At 41.9% G+C, this 22,101-nt stretch overlaps 1 protein-coding gene across 9 annotated transcripts in view; it reads left to right on the top strand.

Moving 5' to 3' along the window:
* The window catches only part of MYO9A (myosin IXA), a 174,393-nt gene that overhangs the window by 57,710 nt on the left and 94,582 nt on the right, over positions 1 to 22,101 (top strand). For 7 of the 9 annotated variants that reach the window (XM_088172833.1, XM_088172832.1, XM_088172834.1 and 4 more), the window contains exons 3-8: positions 1,780 to 1,874; positions 6,131 to 6,193; positions 7,840 to 7,939; positions 10,586 to 10,642; positions 14,383 to 14,480; positions 16,979 to 17,105. In XM_088172833.1, the coding sequence (XP_088028959.1) occupies positions 1,780 to 1,874; positions 6,131 to 6,193; positions 7,840 to 7,939; positions 10,586 to 10,642; positions 14,383 to 14,480; positions 16,979 to 17,105 (540 nt within the window). The remainder of the gene's footprint in view (positions 1 to 1,779; positions 1,875 to 6,130; positions 6,194 to 7,839; positions 7,940 to 10,585; positions 10,643 to 14,382; positions 14,481 to 16,978; positions 17,106 to 22,101) is intronic. The other 2 variants (XM_088172836.1, XM_088172835.1) reach the window with 1 other exon arrangement.

The raw sequence follows: 22,101 nt of genomic DNA, 5'->3' as shown, positions 1-22,101 counted from the left end.
TTATTATATGAGATGATATAAAACCATACTGCCTCCTGTTTGGTTTGTTCAGGTTCATCTTGCTGCTTCTCTAACATGTAATGTTAATTAGGTATATAGAAATTTTTATCTCATTGCCTTAAGGTGGTTTCTTAGAACATGAGTGATCCCATAGCAGAGAAATGCTCATAACCTAATTAATACAATTTAAAACTAATACCTAAATATAAGGTGATGCACTTGCATTTCTTGAATATTCGGCTTAAAAGCTTCTTGCTGTGTCTCTGCTCGCTGAAATACCTGGAAGAATCCTGTCTGTTAATACCAAAATTCGTGGTCTGGGGAGAGGTTGACTGGATTTTCATCTCCGGGAGGGATTTGGGGCTTCAGGGGAGGTTTGGATGCCTTTGATGTCTTCTGGAGGGTGGCTTGAGTGGGGATGCTGGGTGCAGGGAGGATTTTTGGGGTGAATAAGCAGGAAAAAAGTGAACAGCCTGAAAAGATGTGAATCCTCTGCAGGACTTCTGAGCTGCAGCTCTGGAATCATCCCTCCAGAATAACCTGTTTGCTCGGCAGGTCTCCCAGAACCTGCTTTAGTCAACTAAAGCAGGTTCATATGCAATAGTTAGAGTTTAAACAAATCCCTGTATTCAGATGGGGGAAAAATCACATTGTTATTCCATGGCAAATCTCTGTGGGTTCTTAAATCATTAAATCTGAGCAATTTGGGAAATAAATCAGCTCGGGAAGGGACCGGATCATGCACAGACGGGACATGTTCAATGCCCTTTCTCCAAGGTCTCATTTCGTTTGGCCTTTATATTCTGCTTTTAGTTGGGAAGTTAAATCCACAAAGGTCATTTGAAAAGCTTCAGATTATAGATGGAAAGCCCTTTTAATCGTTTCTAATAAATAGCTGAGCAGGGAATAAATCTATTGGGAGCTGAGCTCTGATGTTAAGCCTCAGCACAAAATGCCCATACATGAGCAATACTTGGAAATTATCTCTGAAATTATAATTACTTTAAATAAATTTGACTTAGAAGAAATTATTATGTGTGTGATTATGAAAACTGGTTTAATAAATGAAGCATTAATTGGAGCTGGTGGCTTGGCAGATTCTGTCACTGTGGTCCAGATGATTATGAAAGTGATTTAGGCACAAGTGAAAACGGCAGTTTCAGTTCAGAGATTTCTTTTAAATGGCAGAAATTACTCTCTCCAGCCAGTGCTTTGGTAAGGCAGGGCTGGAATAAAAGCTTTGCATAATAAAGACTTAAAAGCATTTTGATTTTGGAAAAGCAACAGCTGCAAATGGAAACAAGGGTGTCTGAAATGCTGAAAATACTCTGGGTGATGCCAGTGCTGTGTATGACATCGTCTAATGTCTGAGTAGCCTTCAAAGCATTTTCCCCCCTAATTCCACATATAATTAAAAAGCAGCTTCCTCTAGCTCATTAAAATGTAGAGTCCTGTTGGAGCAGTGTACTTGTATATTTATTTAAATGAATAAAGCACAGCTTTAATGCAGACCGTAATAACTTCAAACATTAAATCTCTTCTGTGCAGCTCACACTTTATTTTTAAAGTGTTTAACTTCCCTTCATGAATACCAGCTTGCAAAGGAACATGGTCCTCTCGTTGGATTATTTTGTGCACTACTCGACAAGTTTTCCCCATCTCCTTTTTTGGGATGTGGAATGATAGGAAAATCCCCCAAGTTGAGCTGTGAGTGACGCCCATGGAAATCAGAGGCGGTGGCTTTTCCAGCATAACGATGGCATCTCCCTCTTTTCACAGGCGTTTGGAAATGCAAAAACAGCCCATAACAACAACTCCAGTCGCTTTGGCAAATTCATCCAAGTGAATTACCAGGAGACAGGCACCGTGCGAGGGTAAGTGGGAACAGGGGGAGGGAGGGTGCTGGATGTACCCAAAGCTGAACAGGCTGCAGTAGGGTGTTAACTGCTTTGGCCAGTATCTTTCCCAAAATGGAGATAGGAAATAAAAATTCAAAGGTTTTAGCTTATTAAAATCTGTTGGTTTGGAAATATTGGTGCATCCAAGGTGGGTGCTGAGGTGTGGATACACCTGAGCTACCTTCAAGCCACCTGAGCTCTTCTTAATCCTGATGTCAAATTTTTAATGAAGCTGAAAAGCAACGTCTCCCCCTCAGACAGGAGTTAAGGCAGAAAAAGGGAATGTTTTAGTTGGGATGGGGTGGGGGCTGAGCAGTAGATGTGGAGTGAGGGGTTTGGCTCAGGCTCAGGAGCAAAGGGGAGGATTTAATCTCTGGCTGGGAGTTCTGGAGGCCATTGAGCCACACACACTCTTCTTGTTCTCTGCCTGCTTCCCCCCAGGCTCTCCCTGCAAGTCTCTCCTTAACTCATCCCTTGACCAGTGAAGGCCCCTTTTTCCTCCCAGGTCATTGTAAGGAGATCCTTGTCTCCACTGTGGTTCTCCTCAGTTTATTTCAGCTTTGGAAATTTCAGAGCAGACGAGAAGGAGGAGAAGAATTTTGAGGGGTGATTGATGAGAAACTCATGGACATGTGCACTGGAAACCCAGAAAACCCCCATGGCCTGGTCTGATCCATCAGCATGGCCACCAGGAAAGGGGGGAATTCTGTCCCTCTGCCCCTCTCAGGTGAGACCTCACCTGCAGAGCTGCCTCAGCCCTGGGGTCCCAGCACAGGGAGGACGTGGAGCTGCTGGAAAGAGCCCAGAGGAGGCCACAGAGATGCTCCAAGGGCTGGAGCCCCTCTGCTCTGGAGCCAGGCTGGGAGAGCTGGGGGTGCTCACCTGGAGAAGAGAAGGCTCCAGGGAAATCTCAGAGCCCCTGCCAGGGCCTAAAGGGGCTCCAGGAGAGCTGGAGAGGGACTTTGGAGGGAGAGGACAAGGAGGAATGATTTCCCACTGCCAGAGAGCAGGGTTAGATGGGAGAATGGGAAGGAATTCCTGGCTGTGAGGGTGGGGAGGCCCTGGCACAGGTTGTCCTGATGGCTGGCCCTGAATCCCTGGAAGAGTTGCAGGCCAGGCTGGATGGGCCTTGGAGCACCCTGGTCTAGTGGAAGGTGTCCCTGCCCATGGCAATGATGGAACCTAAACCCAGCTTTTTCTCTGGCTTTTAATAATTTCCATGGTGTCAGATCATCACCAAGGAGCTGCAAATGAACAGGGCTTCGTTTACTTCCCTTTTTGTCCAGTTTAACTGAGTCAGTTGGAAAAATAAGGAGTAGAAGCAGCATTTCAGGGGCTGTATAATTTCTGCACATGGCTAAGAGACCTCTTGCTGGCACTTTGTTGTTATTTTAGAAAATTGCTTTTAAAATTTTTTTCCTTTCTTATTTTCCAGCAGAACAGTATCACACAAAGAGCTGCTGTTAATTTTTCAGTGAGCTTAGGTACTCCACGTCCTTTCCCACTGGTTTTGCATCCTACATCAGATCTGATGCTCTTTTTTTTCCCCCTTATTTAATTCTGGTGCACAGTTCTCTTAAAATGATAAATTTGATTTTTTTAATACCTCCTGGGTAACAAGAATCCAACAAATGCCTTAACTATGTATTATCTTGGCATGATGTAGCAGCACTGTGGTTGTGGCCTCTATTTTTATTTGGCAGAGATGCACAAATAACATTATATTCATGTATTCTAGTTCATAAAATAGGAGGAATTTTCTCTGCTTTTTAAAAAATGAGCTTTCTTGCTCTTTGGTTGCACAGAGTGATGTGACTGTACTGTGCTATGAGCTTGCAGTGCTCCCCCAGTGAAAAGATGTTTAAAGCAAAATATAAGCAGTTTAAAAACAAAAAGTGTATGTGGCATACAAACTCATATTTTTTTTCCTGTGAAAGAAGATTTTTGTAAAAACTTAGCCTATACTTTTTTAGCACAACCCCAATCATCACCCTGTATTCTGCATATCAGTAGCTTTGGTAATGGAACTATAAATTGCAGTCCCAAATCAGAGTTTTCTTCTCTTCAGAGGTTGAAAATAGCAGTTGAATATTTGCTTACAACCCCTCTGAGTATAATCACCCAAAACTTGAAGAGATGGAACAGGCAGGAGGTTGAGCAGGACCCAACCCCACTCTGTAGGATGAAGTCCTGGGTGGTCTCTCAGACTGATGGAACAGGAGCAGTGCTGCAGTTCAGGGCGTTGCTGAATTTTGGTCCATGATAAGCCAGACCTGGAGGTCTTTGCAACCTGCTCAGTCCCCATGAGATGGTCAGAAGCCTTGACACAATGCATGAAATGGCAGAGGAGCCAGGTGGGAGAGGCTTTAGAGCCAGCTAGGAGGGGTTTAAGTCAAAGGCCTGTGAAATACAGACTTTCTGTGCTTAAATCAGTGTTTTACACAAGATCACTCCCTTAGAGCTCCTTTTCTTTGCTCTTAAAGGTAGAACTGCCATTGTTGACAATGGTAGATAAAAAGAAATTTGAAGACATCAACTTATTAAGACATAAGCTGGTTTTCCTACTCACTATCCTGTTACAAGAAGGGACAGATGTTGTTCTTGGGACATGGGTTCATTGTGACCTTTGCACTAATAAAGGGAGCATTTTACCAAAATAGCATTGTAATTGCATCTATTATTAAATCTATTAAAATCTATCTATTAAATTAAATCTATTATTAAATATAAAATAAAATTTTAAAAATAGAAACTTTCTAAAATAAAATTTTAAAAGTGAAACTAAAATGTTAAAATAAACAAACAAATAAATAAATGAAATCCCCCTGATTTAAATAGTGGTTGACCTCCAGGTCAGATGACCTCCAGGAGACCTTTCCAATCTAATTTATTGCCTAAGAATGATTTTGGGGTGCTTTATAATAAGAGCAGAAATGACAGGGTGGGGATGAAGGGCATGGACATGTTGCAGGTTGCTGTACAGCAGTGTCTGAGCCATTGTCCAGTGGGATCTCATCAGTGGGTTCTGGGATGCTCTCATTCATGTGTTCCCTGACCCTGCAGTGAATTAATGGCTTGGGAAGGAAAAATTGGGTTCAGCTTAGAAATGGAACATAAAACCCACATCAACCTGTAGGTGAGGAGTATCCATAGGCTGTTCCAGCTTTCTCCCATGGAATAAACAGGAACACAGCTTTGCTGTCTGTCTTCCTTTACTCCTCCTGTCCAGCAACATCATCCTATGGGGAGTTGGATTTGCCATTTCCAGTAGCCTCTCTCAGGAGTTGCCGTAAGAATTTTCACAAAACCTCTGCAGCATGTCCAAATGATTTATATTTTAGTTTTTATGGAAGGAAGGGAGAAAGTTGTTTTGGAGCTAATAATTAGATCTGGCTTTCCCATCTATGGTGGAGGAGAAAGTGTGGAAGCACCTCCTTGTCCCACCATGCCTGAGGTTCGTTGGTTTCCTGATTCTTACAGCTCCAGCTGTCGGTGCCACGTCGCTGGGCATCGGTCACCAGAAAAGCACAGCTTCATCATCCCAGCTGTCACTTGGAACTCCAGCTTCTAAATCCCTGTCATTACTGGTTAGGTTTGTTTGGAAGAAAAAAAAACCTGTGGAAGCTTTGTTTAACTTGACAAACCTGAAAAAAGTATTTAATATGTAGATTTAGCATGTTTGTTGTCGAGACTCTTAGGAGAAAATGTAAACTGCAATGAGGAGCTTTCGCAATTGTTTATTTTTTTTTTTTTTTGACTGGAGCCAGAAGTTAATAACCCAAATTTTTGGTGAGAAGTGGCTCTTCTGGAAGAAGGAATGGGGATTTGGGGACTGATTCTGCAGCGAAATGGCATCTTGCACACTTCTGCATGCAGACATATTTCCACGTGCATGGCTCCTGAGCTGCAGGCAATGGGATTTTGCTGGCTTTGGATGAAATAGGGATCTGAGCTCCTTCCTTGCAGACAGCATTTCTCTTGCCCATAGGCTGACGCATCTGAGATCATGTTTTTCACATCCAAGTTAGTTTTGGCTTAGTATCAAACCAAAAAAACCTCAAAAGCCAAGCATAATATTGGGCTTGTTCTGCCGAGGAAGAAATTTATATAACTAAATGAAACAAGGCTGAAACTTCTTTGTGTTGGTACCAAGGCTGAAGTCCCTGGTAAAGCTGTGTTCATTGAAGCTCAATATCAGGTCAATTAATGATGCTTTGATTTTTCCCCTGCAGAGCTTATGTTGAAAAATACCTCCTGGAGAAGTCCCGACTGGTCTATCAGGAGCACAACGAGCGGTGGGTGCCTCTGTTTAGCCCAAGGCTTGGCTTTAACTCCTAGATGTGGCACAGATAACTTAAATCCCTCTTGGAGCTGGCACAGGGCATCAGGATTTTCATGCTCTTAACCCTGGGCTGCAAAGATTAATGATGCATTTTATATTTGAATGTTTTGTTGTTTAGGGGAGAAATGTGCTAATGGAGGGAATAAACTTCATTATTTTATCAACAATCTTTGAGTTACCATGGAACCTTAGAATGGGTTGAATTGAAGGACCCTTGAAGATCCTCTTGTTCCAACCCCTGCCATGAGCAGGGGACCTTCCACTACATTTAATTTAATTTTCATTGTCTTTATGGCAGATAGATTATTATGTACCACTTCATTCCTGTGCAACTTGTGAACTGCTTAATATGTCATTTTAGGGGAGAAACATGGTATTTTCATTCTTCTTTGCAGTTCACTGAAGCCTTCAGAAGAGTCTCTAGAAAGGCAAAATTATATAGAGAATGAACTTATGTGAAGTATTTTCTCCTAATTTGGTGCATATTCTTTGTTGAATATTCCTCTCTCTGTAATTATTATTCCACTTTTAAGTAATTTTGACGCCTTTAGTTGTCTTTCAACTCTTGGCACTTCTGACTGTGTTTCCCTTTGGAGACAGATGTGTGAGTTTTCTGGAATGCTCCAGGGCTACTCCTGGAGTGAAAGAGCATCTACAGCCTTGACAGATGTCCTCTTGGGTGTTGCAAGATGATTAAACTTGGATCCTCTTGGAAAACATCCAACATAAAAGCACAGTTTTAATTTTAGAAAGAAATGGTGTTAATCTGTGCTAGAGTTGTCTGGAAGCAGAACAGATGAGTCCCTAGGGGTGGGTTTAGCATTACTGTTATTCAGGTATTTTGAAAATTTGAGTTTTTGAATTCATGAAGATTTTTTTGTCGTGTCTCATGGAACTGCAACTGCAAAGTTGTTGCCTTTTTAATGGTAACAAGGTATAAAAAATTATAATTTCTGCATTGCAAGGAAATATGTTGTGGTAAAGGAGGTTGGGCTCTAATAAAGGAGCCAGGGAGGGTCGGCCTCTGCTCTCAGGGGACAGGGACAGGACAAGGGGAAACAGCTTCAAGCTGTGCCAGGAAAGGGTCAGGTTGGACACTGGAGGAATTTCTTCTGGGACAACGTGGCCAGGCATTGGAAGGGGCTGCCCAGGGATGTTTGGAGTCCCCATCCCTGGAGGTGTCCAAGGAATTCCTGAATGTGCTACTCAGTGCTCTGGGCTGGGAACGAGGTGGGGTTTTGGCACAGGTTCGACTTGATGGTCTGGGAGGTCTTTTCTTGCCTAAATGATTATGAGATTCAGTGAAGTATGTAGGCATTGCACATGGTTCTGAAGGAAAACCCGATCATCCCAGCTAGAAATTCTTCAAGTAGATTCTGGGGCAGTGGCTGTCCTTGGATGGAGAAGAGGGATTTCATTCTCCATGACATAATTGAAATATCTGTTCCATCCCTGCACAGCAGGTACAGGCCAGCTCTAAAGAGTGTCAGACCTGAGCTTGAGAGCTGGAAAATCAGGTTGGGAGCTTTCCAAGTGCCTCTGCTCAGTGCTGCTGCTCATTTTTGAGTCTAACAGCTTTTGTTTTTCATTTGTCACCAGGAACTACCATGTATTTTATTACCTCCTGGCAGGAGCAAGTGAGGAGGAGAGATCAGCATTTCACCTGAAGCAGCCAGAGGAATATCATTACCTTAACCAGGTGGGAGTACTATACAGGAACACAATCTGTGGTCTTGCCTTTTCTTCTGCTGATATTTAATGCTAATAAAGAAGAGATGTGGAGTAGTAAAAGTGGGTTTTTTTTAAGGTGTGGAGCAGTAAAAGTTGGTTTGAATGGTTTATAGGAAGTCTTCCATCAGAATAATTCTGCATTAGCAATCTGAACACCTGTTAGTGTTTCAGGGAAAAAATAATCAGTGTTTTCTGTACCTGGGATATGTTAAATATATTGAGTTTTTGATTGCTGGAGGGAGAAACAGTCAGAATTTCCTGCTCTCTGCGTGAATGTCATTTACTCATTAATATCTGTCTCCTGAGCAGGAGAAAAGGGATAAATGTGGCATACTGGGATATAACATCTTGCATGAGGAAGTCCTAATTCTGTAGCTTCTGGCTGGCTTTTAGCACAACCCTTTGACTTTAACAATAGAACAAGTCTAATATAACTAAAACCACAGCAGCCATTGAAAATCTGGGAATTAGTGATGGAGAGGTGTTACCAACAGCCAAATAAACTTGGTTTACATGATGATAATTTTATAATAAACTGATTTACTTCAGGTATTTAGGCAGTTATTCAGTGACTCTTGCAAGAAGGGACTTCAAAAAGACCAAAAAGAGGAGGAATATGTGGAAAAGGAGTTAAGTTACATGTTGATTTTAACTAATTGCAATTTTCTTGGTGCTGAAACATGAGGAGCAATAAAGGGTGATATAACCCCTAAAGTGGAGAGAAACTTGGACTCACAGTCCAACCCAAATAGCCTTTAGTCTTGTCAAAAATATAACTTCACTAAGGAATAGCTCTCAATTACCAGGGACTTTTAAAAGATTTTTTAAAGCAGGCAATCAACACCCAAATAAATCCACTGTATATTAACGACTCCCACACACCCATCACAGGACTGGGAGCTGCTCCCACGTGAGGAACACTCCAAGGACTGGAGGCTCTGTGCCTCAGGTGCTGGTTGGAGAACGTGCTGTGATCTCCAGCACCATCTGTGCCACACTTCTGCAGGGGGAAGATGCCAAGATGGAATTTTTTGTTGGATTCCCAGGTTTTGTTGGGCCATCCAGTCACTTTCTGTTAGTTGAAAACATTGCTTTTAATGTACAGTCCTTTTCTTTTACAGAGCAGTTTAAGAGCATTTGTATTTAAAGGAAAATTAGAAATCTAATGGCACATAGTATGAGGAACCAATAGGAATATTATGATTTAGGATGAAGTGTTTATTTTATTCTAATTAAGGTGCTGTGGGGCAAGTAAGCAGGAGAAGGCTGCTAAGATCAGTCCAGTGAATCAGGGAAGCAGACTCTGGACTTCCCTGAACACAGTGTATGGACAGTAGGGACACTCTGAGTTTTTGGTAGGTTTTAAAGTAATTTTTTAATAATTAGGATTAGAGTTTTAACACTGACAGCTATGGAAAAACAGTGCCTTTAGATGTGGTCTGGGCATGGTTTCACATGAAAACCATCTGACAGTGCAGTAGCAGCTCTTCCCTGCCCTGCAGGAGAAAGGAAGAGAAAAATAAGGAGAAAAAGGAAAAGAGATGGTAGAGAAATGGAACAAGAAACTTGGGAAATATTTAAGAGAAAGCATATAAAATGACCCTTGAATATTTGCAGTCTCTTAAGTGTGTCCTGGAGAAGACTCTGCCTTTTTAAAAGGAAAAAGAACCAGCTCAGACATGAACTGCTTTACTGAAAATTAAATATTCATATAGAGAAGCCATAAAATATTGAACCAGGCCCCTGAAGTGAAGGAGTGACTCAGTCCTGAATTAGGCTTTACTTTCCTCCTCCCAGGTTCCTCAGCTCTTCTGTTATGCAAAAGAAATGGGGAGTTTGCTTTGCAGATGAGAAATAATCTATTCAGATATTTTCCCAAAATCTGCCCTGTAAATTCAGGGAGCAGATTGAAAATAAAGATTTCAATTTATTTTTAAATGCAAATTTACTCCAAGTATCCCCTGTGTATGGGGGACTTTTCCATCTTTCCCCCAGTGGCAGGTGCACCCAGTGCTGCACACCCTGCAGCTCAAGGAATGTTTTCTGTACCTTTTGTTAACTTTCATCCATGTTGAAATCATTTACAGGTTTAGATCGTTATTTTCAGCTCCTCAGGAACTCCAGTGCAGTCTCTCTCCCTCTTGGGATTGGGAACTGACACATGCTTTGACTTCTCTCAACTCCATCTCTGTCTGATTGGAAAAAGACATAATTTCCTAAAAAGCTTTGGAGTGTTGCTTGGAGAATCTCACTTTGCTGTACTTGTGTTTGTCTGGAGCAGAGGTCGAGAGCAGAAACAAACCAAATCTGTTCTTCAGTGGGATTTTGGCATCAGTGGCTCTTCAGCTCCAGATAAACCAAGGGTTTCCCCAGCTCTGTAAGAGAAGAAAAGGTTTTAGTAGCCTTTAGGATTATTGCTGAGAGGGCCTCGCTGATGCACTGTGAGCAGGAACCAGCACCAGGAATGCAAAAGCATCATAAATCTTCCCTTAAAACAAATAAAACTGGGGAATGACTCTGCAGAATAACAACAATTATTTTCCTGGTGAGGGAGCAGGTCATCGAGGTGATTTGGGGTGGGAACACCACTTAACCCGCTCTGCCTTGCTTTCAGATGACAAAGAAACCCCTCAGACAGAGCTGGGATGATTATTGCTATGACTCGGAGCCGGTCAGTACAAGAACCTGCCTCTTCCGTGTTGCTGCTGCAGGGCTGCTCTCACTTGAGTGTTTTAGGGACACAAAGAAAGCCAAATCCAATGAAGTTTAACCCATTAACCACCCTTTGCCCTGCAGTGGTGTTGCTTGTGACAGTAAAGATTTTTTTCCCTTGCCCTTTTATGGTTCCTTCCATCTGGAAAGCTTCTTCAGCAGTTGGAGATGGTGCTCTCTACAGTCATCAGTTTTAGAAAACTAAGGGGGGTTTCATTCCTTCCTGATGGAATACGTGATGATTAATGGAAATTGTGATGTGGCAGCAATGTGAAAATTGAAATTCCATTCCAATAAAACAGCAAATCAGTGTCTTGAAGCCCCAAGAGATGCATCAGTTCATGCTGGTTGTAGTGGTGTATCTGCTCTCCAGCTTCCAGGAAAAAACAGACAAATATCCCTCCAGCCATCTGTGAGAAAATCAAATCCTGATATTGTTCAGAGTGCAAAACCAATTCCTTCCCCTAAAATATTTCTGCTGACATGATCATCCTTTCCAAATGGATCGCCCCACAAAAGGGAATGGTGAAGCTTCTCCCCCCTCCCCGCTCCTCCCACGCCACCTGTGGGTGTCTGGGTGTCTCATGGTGCTCCCCGTGGGTGTGTCCTGCATGTGGGAGCATGTTTGGCATCAGCTGCTTGTCCTTCCTGCTAGTTCTCCCATGTGCTTGATGATTGCCAAAGTCTTGCTGATTCATCTGGAAGAGTAAGAGGTGATCTGGGAAGGAGCTGGGATTCACTCAGGCTAAACAAGTGTCTTAACAGCAACATTTCCCTGCCAATCCTTAGGAGGGGAGGAGGGAATTGCCCTCACAAGGTTAAAAATACTGAATATTGGATTGCATCCTTCATCCATCAGCATCCTTAGGGGTCATGCAGGAGCAGGGAGTGATGAGCAGGTGCTGTTCTAGACCTTAATACCCTTTAGAAGTTGGAAAGCCCTTAATTGCTTTAGGAATGGGTTGGGACAATTTGCTGAAGGAATTAAAATAAAAACAACGCCAAAATTTAGTACCTTCTCCTGGCACGACCAAGAACACCCTGCCAGCCAGTGGGCTGCCATGTCTGTGTCCTTATTCTGCACAAGAAAACCACGTGTCATTACCATTTGGCTGTTTATTTGTTAACTTATTTAGGATAATTTTATTTGTTATCATTTTCTGTGTCAGTCCTGGTAAATCACATCTTGGCTTCAGTTGATGATTCACTCTTAAGCCTGCCCTGGATTTCTCCCCATACCCATGGACTCAACCTGCTGCAGACAGCAAGTTTATAAAGAAACTCTGTTTTATCCTCTTTAAATTTTCCATGGAAGTCCATGGATTGCTTCGATGTGACTGTAGGAAGCAGAGGACTCACTTTCGCTGGGAAACTAATTGCTCTGGCAGGGTATTAACAGCACGTTAGGTCTGTGGGGATGGACTTTGTGATGCTTGTCTGCTCTAATATCAAGGACACTCCTGTATTTTATAATTATCCTTCATTTATCATCCATTAGGAAGTGGTGCCATGCTGGACAACTGCAGACAGCATCTGCTTTTAAGTAGAGAATTTGCTAAAAGTCCTTCCATGCAGATTAATGAGTCGGGCAATTGTTATGTAAATCATTAATTAAATTGCCTTCGGCGTAGATTGTGCCACTTCGGAGCTGTCCGGGGTATTTTGCTGTTGACTCATGACTTAATTTTGGAGGAATGATGCCAGAAAATGAAAATGTCTCCTGGAATGTGGAGTGCCACTAAAAGCACCACTTGGTGTCTTTAAAAAGAGCTTTAACGCAGCCTAATTTGCAGGATTTGTGGGTGTGTTGTTGTCCTGCCAGAACAAGGGTGGGAAGTTCTGCTGAGCTCTCAGTTTAAGTGCAGGGGCTGGAGCTTAGGAGGGACAAGGTTTTGTGCTGTGAATAATCAGTGCTGGGGCCTGTGATGTCCCTGCTCTTGGTGATGCCCTTGTTGTGTTCCTTGGGATGGTTCTGGAACAGGGTCATTTCCAGTTACCTCCTAAAGGAAGGTGAAAATGCCCTTTTCCAAGGACTGTTTCCTAAAACAGGCTGGTATTTTCTCCTGGAATTTCAATCTCTGCCTTCATTGATGCTGTGCATGGTTTTAAATGGTTTTACTGTTCAACAGCTCCAAATTCACTTTGCCCATGGAGCATTAACTTGTCCCTGAGGACAATTGATAAAAAAATTTCGATTTTCTTGTCCAATTGCATTTTTCTGGCTTCTAGTGCAGTTGTGTGGGAATCTCCTATGTCGCAATAAATATTTTAAATACATAAACAATATAATAAATAATAATATCAACATTTAAATATATAAATAATATAAATAAATCTATATCTTAAATAAGGGTTTTCCACTCTAATTATAACTATGGCTGTAATGATGGAGTGGGATGAAGAAGTTTGTTGATATGGTTGTGAGGCTTTAAATGCTGTAAAACACAAAGCTGATATTATAAAATAACTTCATTCTGTATATTCTGTATTTATGATTAATTCTTTGTACTATCAGTGAGTACAAGTGGCTTTTCAATGATTTACATTAACCCAGTTTAATGCAGACTTTCCTAATTATTTTTGCAAAAGTTTTGAACATTTGCTTGTATGATAAATATGATGTTCAGGAAATGATCAAAATAACCTATGTGCTATTGATCAAATGAAATGATCAAATTAAACTATGTTTAATTCATTCCAACTGCAGATACAATTTTAATTTTTATTATTTTAATAATTTTTTAATAGAATTTTATAGAATTTGTATTTATATTTACTTACACTTGGATTAAGTTTTTGAAAGTCTCTAATTACTTGTAGAAAGTCTTGATTTAAGTGTTAGTAAAATACTCTGAGGTTTAAAGAAATATTGTGTGATACACAATAATCTAATTTTGATTCATAGATGGGTAGTTTTTATAGGCAGCATGGGTAGAATATTAAATATAGGCTAGGAAGGCAGAGAGAAGAATAAATAATCCATGGGAGGCTTACAGTGAGCCAAAGCAGGAGAAATTTGGCATTAATGATTTGTATATTCATTTAAAGAGCATTTCTGTTCCCTAAATATTGGTGCAGGACAACTTTGGTTGGGTCTGGAATGTCACTGGATTTTTCTGAACATCAGTGATTGATAGCAAGGAAAAACCAAACTGTTCAGGCACACAAGCCTCCAAGAAATATAACATCCTGGATTTCAAATTATCCCAATTTTGAAATTACTTCTTGGTAGTTCAAATAAAGTTACTGAAAAATATATTTAAAGCTTTGCCTTTCCCACACAGGATTTAATGCACTGATCATTTGCATGAAGTTACCTGAATTCTATCTAAAAACTGAATTTCCTCTTTAGTTTTAGGACTGAATGTGGAATAAGCTGCCTGTAAATGCAGAACAGTTTTCATCTTGTTGTTATTTCCCATCCTTTTTGTGTATGAGGTGTCCCACACTGACCAGCTCTCACCGTGCTGTTGGAATGGGGTGACTCACCTCTTTCCTTAGAGCTTAAACCTGGGAAACAAGGATGTATTAGCCAAAATATTAGCCAAAAATGCTGTATTTCCAGTGCCAGGTTGGAAATGTTGCTGATACAAGACCTGGAGATCACTCAGTGATATTTATGAAGCGCTGACTTGGCCGTCTGGACCTGATCTGGTGTGAATTTGTGGCAGTGCTTCCTCTGTGTGTTTGACCCCACAGGATTGTTTCTCCGTGGAAGGGGAGGATCTGAAGCACGACTTTGAGCGGCTGCAGCTGGCCATGGAGATGGTGGGGTTCCTGCCCAAGACACGCAGACAGTGAGTTTATTTGCCATGTTAATAGCTTGGAGATTATCCTGCTTAATGTCGCCTCCACCGGCAGGACATTGTCCAGAGGCGCCGGGGCTGCCCCATCCCTGCCCACGCCAGGTTGGACTGGGCTGGGAGCAATCAGTGGGAGGTGTCCCTGCCCCTGGCAGGATGGACCCATGGCACTGGCTGGGGGTTTTTGGGGTCCCTTTGGGATCCCTGAGGCTGCTTCTGCAGCCCTCAGTGACAGAGCACGTTCCCCAGCCTTGCCCAGATGGAATTTTGGCTCATGATGAGCTCTCAGACCAGTGGGGTGAAGAGACCAGCACATGCAGAAAGGCACAAATCCATGGTTTATTCTATGAAGGCATCTGATCTAGCATATACCCACGGCTATTGTTTTACAGGGGTTTTTATCTCTTTTGAGGGTTGTACAATTTGCAGCAATTACCAAGGGAATTCTACTTTCTAACCAGTCCCTGAGGGATTTTACATTCAAAGCTGGCCTATTGATACTAAAAGAGAATAAGCCACTAATATTGAAGATAGATAAGAGGGTCTACCAAGGGGGGGAAGCTAAATTCCTTTTGTATTCGTCATTTCACAAGCCATTTCTTATCTCTAAGCTATGGTTTTCCAAGGGGCTTGTTCTGAGGATGCAGGGAGACTTTCTTCTGTATTTTCTGCTCCCTCCACAGACCCAGATGAGTTTAAGGTCCCTTCCAACCCAAACCATTCTGTGATTCCATGATCATTGCTGTACTTAATGATTCTCTTCATGCACATGGAGCGTTGGCAGAAGTTGACATCTTGAAGTATTTCTCAAGTGTTCATGAATAATCACGCCTCACTCTGCATGTCATGAATCCAGAGCTTGGTTTAATCAGAAGCCCTCATTATCCCTCATCAAACTTAACCCTTTGCATGCAATTCTAGATCTGTAAACTCATTTCCAACTGGTCTTTTTCACTAATTCACTGGACATGCTCGTTTGAAAACTGGACTTTAGCTGGATTGCAGCACCACTGACACCATGGAATTAGAGGGTTCATAAGGGTTATTTCCAACTAAACCCACAGAATAATCCCCCCTGTGTTGATTTTTAGCTTGAAAGGCTTGAGTAGGTTGGGAAGAACTTGACATAAAAATTGCCTCAAAGATACTTTCACACAGCTGAGAAATTTTGGAAGCTCGTCCTTTATCCCTTGGAACGAATCAATTATGAAATTAAAACTGCTTTTTCTCCATCTTCCCCACGCACGTGGATAAACTCAAGGATCCAGACTTGTGTGAATATGTTCTGTGTCAGAGGCTGCTTTATCAGGTTTCAGGACAAGGTTTGTCTAAAGCCTGTTGAGGGGTTTAATTGCCTGAGCAAAGCAATCAGAAAGTGTCAGGACTGAGCAGGGTCGGGTGATGCAGTAAATTCTCACTTCTGATTTACTGTGCAATGATTTTTCTTGGCACACAAGTTGCTCCTGGTAAATTTTGCATGTCAGAAATAAAGTGGATTTTTCACTACACAGGCAGATTTATTTTGCTTGGCATTATACAACTGCAGCACAAATAAGGAAAGCACCTTCAGCTGAGATATAGGAAGGATGTTTTAAATATTACTATACTTTTAAAAGTAATTTCTTTATAGCAACATGGAGTTTCACCTTTGTGGAAACAGAGAAAAGCAATTTTTATAAAATTGCATCCTGAAATTCACAACAAGGAGTCAGTATCCTTGTTTTGGAGATAAGGGAGGACTTGGAGAGGTGAAGGTGTATTGTCCAGAAAAGCTGGTGGCATAGCTAGGACTCACATTTGAGTTTAATAATTTTTAGCTCCCAGGGAAGTGTAGAAATAGGGACAAACATGGTTTATAGCTGAAGTCAGCCATGGCTCAGGAGCTGGGCTTGATGAACCTTGTGGATCCCTTCCAACTCAGGATATTCTTTGAGTGTCTGAGACTATTTTTTTTGGAGGGGAGATAACTTAAAAATGACCAAATGCCCTCCAAAATAGAAAAATTGGTTAGATAAATTTACTTGAAGTGTAACATCTTTTCTTTGCCTCAGTTGCTTAGATATTATAAAAACATTTATACTGTTTTGTACAGTCTTTTGTTCTTGGCTGGGACTAGATCCAAAAAGTGACAAAAACACGTGTCCCAGGGGACTAAGAGGGATCACCTGCCCACTCTATCCCTTAATTTAGGCAATTGTATGATTAATATTTAATCTAGATATCAAGCTTACTGGAAGATTTCTATTTTTCTTACAACATGAGGTGTAATTTTGTAAGTGTGGTTTTGATGTGTTAAAGAATTTTCAAGGAACATGCACAGATGCAAGTTTGATACTTGACTAAATGAAAATCTTTTTGACATGAGGCAAAGTGAATGCTTTGGATTGAAAATTAGAAGAATGAGCCAAAGAGAGACATGGCTCTTGGGGGTGAAATTTGCTTCTTTGTTCAATGTATGAAAAACCGAGTGAAGAAGGATTCTCTCTGTTTAGGATTTTCTCTCTGCTGTCGGCCATCCTGCACCTGGGGAACATCCGCTACAAGAAGAAAACGTACAGAGATGACTCCATCGACATCTGTAACCCTGAAATACTTCCTGTTGTGTCCGAGCTGCTGGAGGTAAGGCTCTGCTTTCCCTCCTGAAACTTTCACCCTGAACAGTTTATTTCCAGTTTGACCAAAGAGTGAGTTCTTGTGTGTTTCCATTCTTATGGGCTGTTAGTGTTTGCCAGGGAAAAGATACAGTAACTTTCTTTAAGAGGTTTTTAGTGTAGGGTTTTTGGCCCTGCTCTTCAGCTTCAGATTTCATTGACTGAAAATCCTGTTTCTGTCATTAAATGTGAAAGGTTGCAGGGTCTAGATGCAAAGCAAACCTGCTGTCCAACACAGCAGTGTCTTTGATTGCCAGCCATCAGCTGGTGCTCTCAAATCTGTTCCAAAGTCTGTCTGAGGAACTTGAGCAGTTGTACAACCATAGCCCTAAGTTTTGGTTTCATGCAGGCTGTAGGAGGTGCTGAGCTCCCTCACGGTGTTTTTTGTCTGTTATTACCTGCCAGATTCCACAAGGGTTGGGTTTGAGATGCTGGAGGCCCCTCTTATCCCTCTAGTCCTTATTTATGGGCCTGCTATGGAGTTCTCTGGTGCCTCTGTTGATTGTCTGCTGTTTAGGACCTGATACCTTGGCCTCTGTGAGCCACTGCTGTGCTGATGTCCCTTGGGAAGGCTTTGTAGGTCTCTGCCCAGCTGGCCCAGGCCATGTCCAGCCCTCTAAATCAGTGCAAAAGCATTGAATAAGTTCTTAGGAGATCTGCTCTGTCAGCCCAAGCAAGTTATGAAGTTATGAAATTATGAAAAGTCTTGAATGAGCCAACTTGTCCTGCTGGCCTTCAGCCTTCAAGAGCTAAACTCAAAAACCTCCTGGCATGGATTGAGGTGGCCAGAAGCTCCCATTGCTATCTCACTTCACTTGAAATGCTCTAAACCTCTTACAACTGAAATGTTTTTCTTGCAGTTGATTATCTTTTATTTATCAACAATTACCTTTACTCTTTTGTACTCCCTAAGTGGTCTGGAAGGTGAATTTGTGCTGATTTTATGGTCAAATCAGAAGGCAATTTGTCCCTTTGTGTACACGTGGTGCTCTTCCCATTCATTCCATTGAATAACTGTTGTGTTTTCTCCCTACCTAGCTTGGGAATTGGCTCTCAGGGATTTTCATAGCACTTCATTAATGCTTTGAATTTAGGGAGGGGAAAGCTTCTGTAAAATATGGTCTGAGCAGCTGGATGCTCTTTGCATCTTAGCCTTGGGAGATCGCAAAAATAAACAGAAGGAAAATATGAGTGGGGAGGAGAATGTTGTTGATTTTACCCTGTTAAATGTGGCCAAGTCAGTTAAGTAATTGTTGGTTTTTTTAAAGTTTTGAGTAAGAGAGCGACTTAGAGATCTGAAAAAGTTCCAGGCTTTGGGTCTTTGCCTTTGCAAACAAACCCTTTTGCAACATTTGCACGTGGGGAGGTCATGGGGTGGTTTTTACACATGATTATGTGAAATGAGGCATTGGCTGAGCCATGTCAATCCATCAGTGCCTTAATGCCGTGGGCTGGAATGGCACCCCCAAGTAGTGTCAACAAGATGTAAAAATAAATAAGTATATTTATTTTTTACCATTTGAAAAAAAAAACCAGAACAACCAAACCACTAGGATCTGATGTAGCTGAGCAAATGGATAGATTTCTATTAATCTTGGTAATTACTTTTGCAAGTTAAATGACCATCTAGAACATAAAATGCTTGTTAATTGGATTGGGACAATGTTTGCTGCATTGAGGTGGGATCTGATGAAATGCATCGCTGGGTTTGGTTAAGTTTGTCCCTTAAGTTGCATTTAGATGATAATTGATCCATTGGAAGTATTTGCTGCATCCAAGTGTAAACCTTTCAACAGACCCACTGAAATCAGCTGAAATAAAGGAAATAATCTCATTTTCACACTTGATTTCCCTTTACAAAATGCCACGTTTCTCTTTGCAGACCTCAACAGACGCTGCTGCTTATTCAAATTTGACCCAAAGGAAGAACCAAAGGGTTCAAACAGATGAAACATCATTACAAAGAGCAGCCACCACTCTTTATTCATTAGTTGGCTACTTACAACTCTCCCCATTAAGTACAATGAGTTCTATTCAGCCAGAGACCTAAAATACTGGTTAAACCATTTAACACTTTGTACTTAGATTCATTTGGGTAATTATTTTTATTACATTCTTTTTTTTCCTGGTCACTGAACAGTTTTGCTTTTCCCATTGTTGCTAAAATTATGAATTGGTTTGAAGAAGTTGTTAATCCCCTCTCCAGATCTTGGCATTAGATGTTAATAACTGAAAAATCATCTCAGAATAAAAGTAATATGAGTTGACAAAGAGTTGAACTTCCTTTCCTGTGGTCACCGGATGTTTGGTGGGGCAAACAGCAAAGGCATGGAAGAATCTGTAATCTGATACTTCCTTATCTTGGGGGAACTTTTGGATCTTTACACTCAAATGACTCATTGGATTTGTTTAGTCAAGGATTTGACATGGAAAAGGGGAGGAAAAAATCCAACTGGAGCTGTGTTGGTCATCTCTGAGAGCAGCCAAGAGGGGATGCAGAGGTGCTCCAGCATGGCTCCCATGGGGATGTAGCCTCCAAGGTCAGGAGGGGAACCACCAGCCTGCCTGAAATTAAAAATTTAATTAGGGTCTTTAATTAGGGTCTTCTCCCACTTCAAAGGGGAATCTGGCCCAAATTCTCGTGAGCTGCTTGGTTTGGAACCTCTGATGATAACTGGGGAGATTTCCCTGATGCAGCAGTTAATGCAACACCACTGCACAGCTATCCTCCCTCTGTGTAATGAGATTTGTGTCCCTATAAGTTGAAGCTAATACAGAGATTTTTTTGAAGGAATCTGGAAGGAGATGATGATGTGCAATGGATTTGCTTTTCCTTAGCTATCAACAACCCCATCCAATATGTTTTTGCTTTATTAAACCATCCAGGGCAGCATTTATGGAAACTGCAGTATAGGATTTTGGCCAGACTCTGCAGATCATTGTTTCATTTACAATAAAACCCCGATTCCATTTTTTTTTTTTTCAGGAATAGACATAGCGTGTGGATTATGTGATGCTTTTGGCAGGTTTTTCAGGGCCTTTGTTTAAACTCTGCTGAAATGCTGTGCTGGGGAGTGATGTCAAGGCTGCCTGATTAATCAAGCAGACGTGGAGTCCTGTGCAAGCTCTGCAAATATCCCAGGGCCTGGGCAGAAATCATAGAGAGTTGTGCTAAACTGGGTAAAACCTTTGTATTTCTGGGGAAAAAACTTGAAAAAGCTCATTTGTGGGCTTATTAGCAAAAATAATATATTAGAGATTATCTGGTTGACCTTAAAGGACTTTTTGTTTTCCGTTGGAACAGTAGGAACATTTTAATTTAATTTTACTAAAATGGTAAATTATTTCCATGGATGAAGCATTGAGGAAGGAGATAAATTCTGTCTTTGCTCAGTGGAGCAGTTTTGTATTCAGCTTTTAGGTTTAGGTTACCTAACCTCAATGAAAATACAGGTAAACACAAGTTATCAAGTGTCCCAAATTAGTTTTGCCAGATCTCCCAGTGTACATTTGTGTTTGGAGCTAAAGCTGGCCTCTGCAGGAGATTTATGTGCTCAAGTTCCTCTTCCACTAAAATAATGGCCTTCAGCTTCCCAGAGGGGCTCCTGTGATAAATGTCTTGGAAATTAATTGGGGAGGGGGTGAGGATTATGAAGCAGACAGTGCTTGCTTCCAGTTTTTTCTTTTGGATCTCTTTTCCAGATGATGTTTTGTAGAATCACAGAATGAGTGGGGTTGGAAGTGACCTCCAAAGTTCATCTGGTCCAACATCCCTGGAATGAGTAGGGATGTCATCATCAGGTGAAAAACTTTGAGCCAGAATTAGAGTAAAAAAACTTCAGAGAATCACAGAATATGCTGAGTAGGAAGGGATCCACAAATACCATTGAGTGCAACTCCAGGTCCTTCACAGACACAGGTCCTGCACAACAATCCCATGAACACTCCAACAATCCCACCCTGTGCCTGAGAGCATCGTCCAAACACTCCCTGAGCTGTGGCAGCCTTGGGGCTGTGACCATTCCCTGGGGAGCCTGTTCAGTGCCCCACCACCCTCTGGGGAAGAACCTTGTCACAATATCCAACCTAAACCTCCCTAACACACCTCCAGCCATTCCCTCACATCCTTTCTAACTCTCTGGTTATTTGAAAGAAAGTCTGAGGAAAAGATTCAGCTCTTTTACAAGAACAGCTGATAGAAATCTGAATTTATTTTCTGTTACTCCACACAAGGCATCTTTAGAGCGAGCACTCGGCACTGAGATCCCTTTCTCAAATATGGAAGGAGAGACAAAACCTGATGTTTTCTTGCTCTCCAGCTGGAAATGGTTCCTTTTTCTTCAGCTGCTCCAACATAACAGCCCAGAATTACTGGTGGAGCAATGCCTGCCTTGGCTCCAGCCCAGTCCTTGCTGGCTCCCTGTTCCTGCCATGCCCCACTGCTGCTCCCAGCTGTGGCACTGCCATTCATCCCTCTCTGACTCATGGAGCTTGAGGCCTCCAGCCCTCTCTGGGCCCACTTGTGGCAACGAGGTCTTAAATCTGCATTTTGTCCCTGTAATTAAGATCTAAACTCCTGCAGGCCGTGTTTAAGAGAGAGAGCAGGCCATGCCCTTTAGCACCAGGAAGCAAAATTCCCTGAAATGTGATGCAAGAGTGAAACTCCTAGGGTACAAAGTAAAACAATAAGTGGTGTTCTCCTCTTTGCTACTCTGCACCAATGGGTGTCCCTATTTTAGTGTTTTACACTTACTGGAGGAGGAAGTATAGGATGTGGGGAAGCTGCAAGTATCTCCATGTCCTCAACACGTGCTGAGTTTGTCGTTAGAAAGCTCCACTGGCTCCTCCCTGGCACCAGGAGTCAGCCACTTTCACACTGTGACCTTGAATGCAGATTAGGACGATTTGGTTGCACCCCTGGTGTTCATCAGAGGCAGTGAAGGAATCGGGATCGAGCTCCACTG

Source organism: Sturnus vulgaris, chromosome 13 (genome assembly GCF_052056855.1).
Source record: "Sturnus vulgaris isolate bStuVul1 chromosome 13, bStuVul1.hap1, whole genome shotgun sequence".
Taxonomy (NCBI): Eukaryota; Metazoa; Chordata; class Aves; order Passeriformes; family Sturnidae; genus Sturnus; species Sturnus vulgaris.
Note: the sequence above shows the minus strand (reverse complement) of the source record. Positions and strands in the feature narration are given on the sequence as shown.